General features: G+C 46.0%; 1 protein-coding gene across 1 annotated transcript in view; it reads right to left on the bottom strand.

Annotated features, from left to right (window-relative positions):
- The window catches only part of LOC108446907 (putative uncharacterized protein C1orf196), a 61,476-nt gene extending 51,501 nt beyond the window's left edge, over positions 1-9,975 (bottom strand). Inside the window, exon 1 of the mRNA XM_017735051.1 lies at positions 9,285-9,975. Within this exon, the coding sequence (XP_017590540.1) occupies positions 9,285-9,405 (121 nt within the window). The 5' untranslated portion in view covers positions 9,406-9,975. The remainder of the gene's footprint in view (positions 1-9,284) is intronic.
- Between the last annotated feature and the right edge of the window lie 7 nt (positions 9,976-9,982).

The following is a 9,982-nucleotide window of genomic DNA, read 5'->3' as shown; positions in this document are numbered from 1 at the left end:
TTTCTAAATGGACTGAACAAGGTTATTATGGAAGTGGTAAACAGACTGAACACCTCAAGGGTTGTCTTTTCACATTGTCAGTGGGAGAAGGGAGGAAGGTGGGGGGAGGAGGAGAGTGCTGAAGGTGGTATAATTTTTTTTTTCCTCTTTTAGGTCTGTTAATACACTTCTTTATAGTCTTTCAAGTTTGGTGCCTGTTTTGCATTTCTCCTAACTCTTATCTCACAGAAGATAAACAGTAATGAGTATTTTAGACCAAACCACTACAGACACCTTCCACTACCCCAGGTTGCTCCAAGCCCCATCCAACCTGGCCTTGGACACTGCCAGGGATCCAGGGGCAGCCACAGCTTCTCTGAGCCTCAGCACCCTCACAGGGAAGAATTCCTTCAGTTTATCCATTCCAGCTCTCCCCCTGGCAGTTTCAAGCCGTTTCTCCTTGTCCTGACACTCCCTGTCCTGGCAAAAAGCCCCTCTCCAGCCTGCCAGGGAGTCCTGGCACCACCACTCAGCAAATCCTCAGGGCTGTTGCTGGCAAACCTGAGGATGAGCTGTTGAGTGCTGCAGCCCCTGGCAGCAGTTTTTATCCTTGTTTTGGTACCTGCAAACCTGAGAGCATTGCAAGCACCTCTGTAAGAGAACCTGAGCAGCTCAAATGAGGGTCAAGGACTATTTTTATCCAGGCTGAGAGATGCTGCAGGGAGAATGAAGCTTCATTTTACTCATAGCATCAGATGCCTTTTGTTTTGCCAAACCTTAACAGACACACTCTGAATTACCTGGAATTTAAGTTGTTTACCTTTTTAACCCTTTAGTGAGGGCAGCACTTTCAGCCCCTTCATGAGTGCCAGTGCGTACCAAGGACACGGAATATAACAAACCACAATTGCATTGCTGAAGTGATTGGGCAAACAGGAACAAGAGGAATAGTGGAAATAGAAATAAATTGAATTCCCTGGAATTTGCTCTCCCCACATGAGGCAGCACAGCCCAGCTGGCAGAGCAGGGACCAGATGGGTGACTCGTATCCTTAACCAGCAGGGCTCCAAGGCCACCAGCTCTGGCTGCTGTGCTGGGAGCCCTTACAAAGTTGCTCCTTGGATCAACCCTTACAGGATAATATTGAAAAATTCAATACTCCTAATCTGCAACCCATCTGCCACAACCCTCAGGACACTGCAGGGTCCTTCTCTTCTGCAGAATAGAACTCACCCATTTCCCTCTCCCAGCCTGTTTTCTCTTTACCAGAGCTTTGATGATGCTACACTTCCATTTCAAAGCCAACAGAATCAAACATATTTCCTTTTCAAGCGTAGTTTTCCCATGTTTAAACTTTGTCTATGGTATTTCATTCCAAGCCAAGATAACATATGGATATTTTGAGGGTATTATATGTCAGCTCTTTAGGAATGTTTAATTTTGGAAGGGCTCACATGGTTTTTATTCCAGCATTATAGCCATTGCATTAGCCAGGAGGATAAAACACAAAGGCAGGAACCTCAACATTGTTCAGCTGATTTACCAATTAAACTCATGGTGGCCTGGATGTGTTCTAGAGAAATACTTTCATTATTTCATATCAGAATTTAGGAAAAATATCCATTTACACTATTCTCAAAAATCCCCACCTACCATAAAATAGGATAGTCAGAGCAAAGACAAATACTTTGCTTCATGTCTTTCATCCCCTTTTCCTTTCTATTACTGCATGGCCATTAAAATTGCCTCCAAGACCTCCAAAGAAAGAACAATAACTAATTCCTGTTTGTAGCTGCGAGTCCAATCATGTGCATGTTTTCAGTTCATTATTTTGGTGTCATAAAAACACAAGGGTTGCAATTGCAAGGAATTATTACATCCATATACTTTGCTATGAGCATTAACTGACAAAACCAAATTAGTCCATCAGGAGGGCAGATGAACACTGCCCATAATTGAATCAGGAGTAAATCAGCTCACAAGTGCTTTGTATACAGATGCTGTAATAATGGAGTCTGACTATTGAGATGACAGGGAACAATTTATATTTAATTTATGCAAAAAATATTGTTCAATATTTGCCTCTGTTTTCTGTTGTTGGCTTGAGGGCATTTTTTTGGGTTTTTTTTGTCAGATACTTGGTGGCACACAGCAGTCATAACACTTGGGAAAAGCTTTTCCTCGTTGTTTTAGGAATAGCCTCCTCCTGCTGTGCATTACATAAATAGCTGTAGGTACATACGCGTAATTTCACGTTTAATAGTACATCCATGGTCCCCCTCAGTGACTGATCTGTGCTGGGCTGGTTTTAAACACATTATTCACACCTACATGGGAGAAGGGACTCTCCCAGGGTGAGGTGACAGAGGAGCTGCCTGGCCATGGAGAGGGTGGGATGCAGATCCACAGCACGGGGCACCTCAGCTCCCAAATGGTGCTGCAGGTTTAATCAGATGCCACAGGTCCAGGGTACCACTCTGGGGAGTAAAGCACGCGATCCATCACGGGATCATGAAAATCATGGAAATGGGGGATTCATGGAATTGGGGATTCAGCTCCAGCCCAAGGCCAGCTTTTACCATCTCTTTAATACCCACATTCCTCACATCCTCATTTTTTGAAAATCCTGGTTTTCTCTCCCCTCTTCCAAGCAGGTACCATCCATCACCCTCAGGACACCAGCTACTGTTTGGCCATCAGAAACACCCAAGCTCTTCTGGAACAGATCCCTACCCTGTGTTCTCAGTCAGGCACTGCAATTCCCAGGAGCTTTTCCAGCCTGAAATAAACCAAAGCAGGAAATCCTCTCAGAGATAACAAAACTTCCAACCTCTTACACCCCCCTTTGCCCATTGAAACATGGCCTCCATGGTTCTCTCAAGCACTTCATATTAATATTTAGAGTATTAGCAAGTCCTTGTCTGTGGTGCCTCTGTCCTTCAGGGCCCAGTGAAGCTCCCAGGTCACCTGAGGCTCCCCACGCAAACAACAACAGCGCAGTGTTTGTGTGATTAAAAGAACATTGGAGAGCAGTAAAAGCTATAGACAGCAAGTGGACTCCATCCACTGTTTTCCTCCTGGGAGCACAGGCCTACCTAATGAAGTGAAAAGAGGGAGATAAATGTCACTTCTTTTTATCCCTAATAACAGCTCATTCCACTGGGTAGAAAAGAAAAATATTAGTGATCTTCCCATTTCATTTCTGTGGCCCCTGAATCTATTTGGCTCAGGCAGGAGCACATCGCCTGTCACGGAGGATTTTTACTCATTGCTTTTCTGGGAAGAGGTAGATGATGTTTCCTCCTAGTGCTGGAGCTGGCCCTGGAGAGGATCAGATTATCCTGTTCTCCCTAAAACACAAAACTCCAGGGGCTTCTGAAGCAGTTTGTTTCTGATACACTTACTGTCATCTCAGAAAAATGGGTTTGGTTTTGACAGAAATGACACCTCTTTCTACACCAACACACACAAGGTGATTCAGCCTGGCAGTACCGTGCACAGAAAGTTGGCAGGGATTTTTTCTACACATTCTCAGGCACCACAGTGGTGGGCACAGATTCATGTTGTTGCTTTTGAGCTGCTGAAGTCTGACAACACCAGCACATAAACCCAGACCACAGCTCCACTCAAGAGCAGCAGGACTTAGTAAAAGGAAAAACCCCAACATTTCTACCCCGACACAAAGTGACTGTCAATTTTATAATGCTTCAGGTCAGCAGTTTTCCAGGTGTCTGCAGGGTTGGCCAGCAGCACAACAGCCTCAGGTGCCTGCATTGTAGTGACAGAACAAGGAGGAACGGGTTCAAACTGAAAAGGGGAAATTTAGGTTAAATATACAGAGGAAATTCTTTCCTCTAAAGGGTGGGGAGGCCCTGGCACAGGTTGCCCAGAGAAGCTGTGCCTGCCCCATCCCTGGAAGTGTCCAAGGTCAGGTTGGATGGAGCTTGGAGCCACCTGGGCTAGTGGAAGGTGTCCCTGCCCGTGGCAGGGAGTAGAATGGGACAGGCTTCAAGGTCCCTCCCAACCCAAACCAAACCATTTCGGGATTCTGACAGGTCATCACAAGTCAGTGATGCCTCAACTCAGCAGGTCAGCAGTTCCCCACCCAGGAGGACCAGGCTCTTGGGGATCACCAAATTCATCTCACTTCACCCACCTGATACCTGCTCCAGTTTCTTATTTTCCCAAAGCTGGTTAATATAACCTGAGGCACAGTAATTAAGCCAGACTGCTGCAACCATGTTTGAAAACATCTTCGGCATCCACACACCCCCTCTTCTCTCGGGAGAGCAAATGAGACAGCTTGTTACCATGAAAGATTTATTACAGACTAACGAACGTAGGAAACCTGATGCGCCAAGTGCCAGGGAACACATTCCCAGCCCTGATTCCGTGTGGCCTCAAACCAACCAAGCCAAGCAAGTTTTATGCTCTTTTCTGTTGTTGTCCACGTGAGGCAAGAAGAGCTGTCACTAAAGGTTTGCTCAGATGCTCTGGGAGCTGGAGCCTGAGCTCACAAAGCGATGTAATTCAGGAAACCTAACAGAAGAAATTACCACAGTTTTGAGATTAATCCATCCCTGGAAGTGTTCGAGGTCGGGTTGGACAGGACTTGGAGCAACCTGGGATAGCGGAAAGTGCCCCTGCTCATGGCAGGAGTTGGAGAATAAGGTCCTTTCCAGCCCAAACTAGTCTGGGATTCTGTGCCACCTCCCTCAGTGCCTGACAGGCACTGCTAAACTCAGCTTTTGGGAAGAAGGTGAAATTGCATCACCTCTGCTCTGTCTCAGCTCCAGGTACATGGTTTGAAACCAGATCCTGTTTGGCTGCTGTTTAATTAAAGCATGGAAAAATGCACAAGGGACTAAAGGGCACAAAATACGAGAGCACAGATGGTGAATGTTCATCTCAGCCTCAGTTTGGAAGGTCAGAGATTTCCTTCTACATCTTCTCAGGGGCTGAAATTTTCCCATAAATCAGTTTTTTCAGATCTAACGCTCATCAGATTTGAACTCTGCTTCGAGGAGCCCAGCTCCTGAACAAACCTTCACCCAAGCCAGGGTACAAAGCAGATATTTTTAAAATACTATTTTATTTGTTTAAAAACCATATTCAAGCACCAGATGAAGGAATTCTATGTTTTGTCTTCCATGCTTTGTTTGCAAAACAAAATCTTTGCAAAGGATGCCAGATCAGACGAGATTCCAGGGATTTCATGCTGCATGACAAATATTTTGCTTAGGTAATGCCACATCAACCTCACCTCACATTCCCCTTGAGAGAAACTGGATCAAGAGCTAAACTACAGATCTAGGGGGGGAAAGGCAAAAGCTTTGAGCCACATAACAATAATTTCCATAGAAGAACTCCTAAGAATTTTGTATCATGTCCTTAATTTTCTACTGGGTAGCCAAACCAAACTCACATCCATTTGGGGAGCAGCCACCAGAGTGGAATACAGAATGCATGTAATGGATAATACATATGTAATGGAAAGATAATATGGAAGAGGTTCACTGCAAAATCCTAAGGTCTGGATGATTTTCAAATTACTTTCTTGTTCATTCTGGTCACATCTTGAATCAAGTTCCTTATTTCATAACCAATGGAAAATTAACTGGCAAGATACAAAGAAAAAATATTGGGAGCCTAACAAATCAGCAGCATCTGAGAGCCAAGGAATGGAAGGAAAATGAAAATTAATCTAATGGAGCAGTGAGTCAGAGAATAATGCATGGCAGTAAGTCCAGAAAACTGCATTATGCCAAACAAATTGCTTGGAATTTGCCCATATATAAAATAAATGGTTTCTCTACTAAGCCTAATTCTTCCAGAGAATGCTCAGCTCTCTTGGAGATCAGGTCTCACTCCATATATTCAATATTTCATGGGAGATCAGACGGGAAATACCCTTCAAAGTCTTAGTAACCCTCATTTTTAAGTTTGGTAGTGACAATAATAAATCCTTCAGACTCATTTTTTTGTTGTTGTTGTTTTCTTTCTAAAATGAAAGACTAGAGTCTTTCATTCGGGTATTAGCAAAATTTATAGCACAAACCTGTGCCAGATCCGAATTTGTGCTTCAAGCAAGAAAGATCCTCCAGCACTGCCTGGCAGGCAGGAATTTCTTCTGGGATCAGAAGATTTAGGACAGGGCTGTGAAGCCAGCCTCTTTCCCAATTACTCCTTTTGGAAATCATCAGCCTTGTAGTTAGGCTGGAAAAGGCAGAAAAACACCCACCCTGCATGGCTTGCCAAAGAAACAGAAACCTTATTCCCTGAGTGATCCCAAGCAGGAATTACAGCCCCCCTTTGGGAATTACACTCCCTCTAAAGGTGACCATGTCCCCAGGTGACACTGACAGATCCTTCAGGCATCAGCCAAATTTAATACCTGCAAGAGCGAGGATTTGCTGCCTTGGGAAACCAGAGTTTTGTCAGTGAACTCTCAAAGCAGGGAGCTCAGCCAGCTGCAGCCTCCACATCCCCACTGTTCCCTGCACTCAGGGCAAATAAACACCCAGGTGACCATCAGGAACACATCCCAGCAAACAAAGTTGTGGAGATGTAGTCAATTGGTGAGGTAAGAGGCAATAGAATAAAATGGGAAGGTAGAAAAATAACTTTCCAAAGAGTATCCCGTGTACTGTGCCAGCAAACGCTGCTCCAGAGGTTAAATACGGAGCAAGGACTTGTGCAAAGGGCAAATCAGCTCTGGAGCAGGGCTCCCATGTGCCAACACACCCACAGGCTGACACTGTGACTACTGAAATCTCCATAAGCTATGCATGAATAATCAACCAATAATCAGCAGCAGAATCAGCTGCACAAGAACCCCAACTTTTCAAGTCTTACATCAGTGGGGACAAGGAGCAGCTGGCAAGGGGGAAGTTGACTTCCAAACATTCAGTATTCGGTTTCCAGAGCAAGTTACTGAGGAGCAGCACTGGGGGAAAGGGACATGTTTGCAGGGGAGCACCACACACCCTCTGATTTCTCCATCAAGAACAGATAATACTGCACACAGCCTAAAGCACATTTTTCAAGCAGGGCCCAGCTCTTCTCACAGGTGCTTTGGAGAAGTGTCCTTACACCACAGGCAGAAGCTATAAAAACCACGAGACTGTTGCAGGTGGTACATCAAAGTGTGCTGTCAAGCCTGTGATCTATCTCAAGCTCAGCAATTCTCCAGGCACAAAATCTGACATTTAATTAAGGCCAGCACCTTTATCATTCAAGCACATCCCAGCGTCATTGAGGAGCCCAAATGTCACCAATGACAATGATGTGGTACTGGGTGCCTACAAATCTTTCTTGTGAGATTTGGACTGTTTGGGCCAGAACTCAGCTCCTCACAGCTCCTCAGAGGTTGTCGCTGAGGGAATCACAGGAGCAAGGTCTGCTTTTATGGTTTGTAAAGGCATTTGCACAGCCCTGCTCCACACTGAGACCTTTTGTGGCTCTCTCCCAAATGTCAGTTCAGTGACACAGTACACAAGTAAGGAAGCAGAGCTTGGTGTCCCAAACCTGTACCCACTCCCACTTCCTTAGGGCATCCTTCCTGCCCACACTGCAAGGCCTATGAACACAGACACATCCACAGACACTTCAGCTGAAGTTCTGCTTTCAGGAGTGCTGAGCGTACACTGTCCTTGCCATAAGGATCCCTTTGGATGTCACTGGCATCCATGGCAACCATCCTTACGTTGCATCTCACCTTGTACCTGCGAAAACATCTAGAAAATCCTACCAAGGTGATCCACTAGAGGGAAGAAAATCTTCTGGTTGACTGACTAAGGTGGGTTTTGAAAATCCAGAAGTCCCAGGTTTCCTCTGGGACATTTCCCTCTAAGAAAGGCAAAGGAAAACAAACCAAACTAAGACTATCACCTGTGTTTCCCCACCTCATTGGTCTTGCTAATTTGGGAAACAAACTACTCACCCAGGACCAGGGCTTTCTCCTACATCTCTTCTTTGGGTAAGATCTGACACAATGGATCCACTGCTTTTGGACTGATCCCAGGACACATAATAGGAAAGTTTAACACCAAACCCTCTTGAAGATCTGCCTGACATTTTCTTGGAGACAGTAGCATGATCTCAGACTTGATTAACTGAGTAACAGTCAGCTAATTAGTCACCTAATGAGTCATCTTCCCAGCTCTACCTGTGAAAGTACCACAGGCAGAGCAGAAGTCCCACAGAGATCTGCAGGAAACTCTCATACATAATATTTTTAATGTCACCACCTCAGTAGAAACATACAATCCAAACATCATTAGTTCCAGAACTGGCTAATAGAAGAGAGAGAAAAGAGAAGGGAAAAGGATGGGACACTTTTCAGGACAAATTTGCGAAATATCCGCACCAGCACAAACAGTAATAAGAAAGTACCAGTAAATCTGAGTAAAACAAGCCCTAAAAATTCAGAGCAAGTGTAGTTCTGGCATCACTGCAGAAACCCAGGTTTCTTCACGGCTCTAAGTAAACAAACACATCCTTCCTCAGGGCAACCTATCAGCAGGGACAGGAAAACAGGAGTAAATCTTGCAAAATCCCTTATCCAATCTCTTAAACTTGGGGAACCAGGTATGAAGGAGGAGGATGTGAGTGCACATCTCTGGGGCACTTCATGGACTGGTGCTTCAGAGCATCTGTGAGGAGCAAGAGGCAAACATGGAAAATTTGGGATTAGTCATGTTACACACCACCTATTTAACAGCCAAAAGGCACAGATAAGAAATAACCAGGCCCATCTGTAGAGAGTTAGAAATGTATGAAAACACCTGGGAAAAGGAACAGAGCTTCCAGGTGCTACAGTAACACAAACAGCCAGGGAAAGACATGGAAAAAAACCACTTTGTCCTTCACAGAGCTGAATACCAAAGCAGAAAGCCACATGCTGCAGCAATCACCTTCCAAAGCAGCAAATCAACTTCCACTTTAAATGCCTTTGTATTGAAATGCAAAAATCACCACACATGTTTTGCTCACACCCAAACAGTAACTTCCACCATCAGGAACAGAGCAGCTTGTTCCAGCCCATGTTAACCCAAACCCACAGAGTCATCCCAACCCTTGCTCCTGTTTGTAAATGATTGGGCACAAAGCTTTTGAGTGGTTTCAGGGGTAGTTGAGGCAGGTGTGCAAATGCAAAAGGGGTCACCCCAATTTTCCCTTTGGAAAACACCAGATTTTAGGGAAGAACTTGGGAAACAGAACAGGAAAGGGACAGCAAGGACATTGCAAACCAGGAGGTGGGATGTAGGATGACAAGGTGGTGCCTGTGCATGTTCCTCTCTTACCTGCTTCCATGAGCTGGCACTGCTGCCCAAAAACTTGGGAGAAGGTAACGGGCCCTGCAGCAGGGCTGGAGGTCACCGGAGGGGAGTCCATGGCTTCCCTGCAGTCCTGAGTGTTTGTCATGGAGCAGAGCCCCGAGACCTCCTGTCCCCCACAGGTCCTCAGCGGGCAGGAGGAGCCACCCAAGGAGGAACGCTAGTGCCTCTTCCCGAAATCCCAGGAGGCTCCCTTTCCTCTTCTCAAGGGAGAGGAACAGCACACATGTTTTCAGTTGAGTGTCATCAGTATTTTCATTGAGAAAACCAAACGTCTGTGCCTCTTCCAGGAGGTTCTCGTGTGTCCTGGGCAGGTCTAGCGGCTTCAGGTGCAAATTAGCACCAGGCACTGAGGATTGGCCCTTTCTGAGGTATCTGCCATGGTCAGAGCAAAGTCATGAGGCTCTTTTCTTCTCCCGAGATGTCCAAACCCAGCGGCTACCTCGTCCGTGGGCTCGGACACATCTCCTCCAGGAACACGGGAGTTTTCCCACGCCGGGGCGCGGAGCCTCCGTCCTTCCAGCCCACCCGCTGCGAGGGCACCGGGGATGCCGGAGCACCGGAAAGATCTTTCTCCGCCTCTTCCCAGGGCTTGGAGCCCGAGCTGAGCCTCAGGAGGTCAGAGGAGGCTTCCAGCGGATGAGGGCTCGGGGTGGACAGCCCGT

The sequence above is a fragment of the Corvus brachyrhynchos genome, unplaced genomic scaffold (genome assembly GCF_000691975.1).
Source record: "Corvus brachyrhynchos isolate BGI_N302 unplaced genomic scaffold, ASM69197v1 scaffold395, whole genome shotgun sequence".
In the NCBI taxonomy this organism is placed as follows: Eukaryota; Metazoa; Chordata; class Aves; order Passeriformes; family Corvidae; genus Corvus; species Corvus brachyrhynchos.
This window is presented reverse-complemented; position numbering and strand designations above follow the sequence as displayed.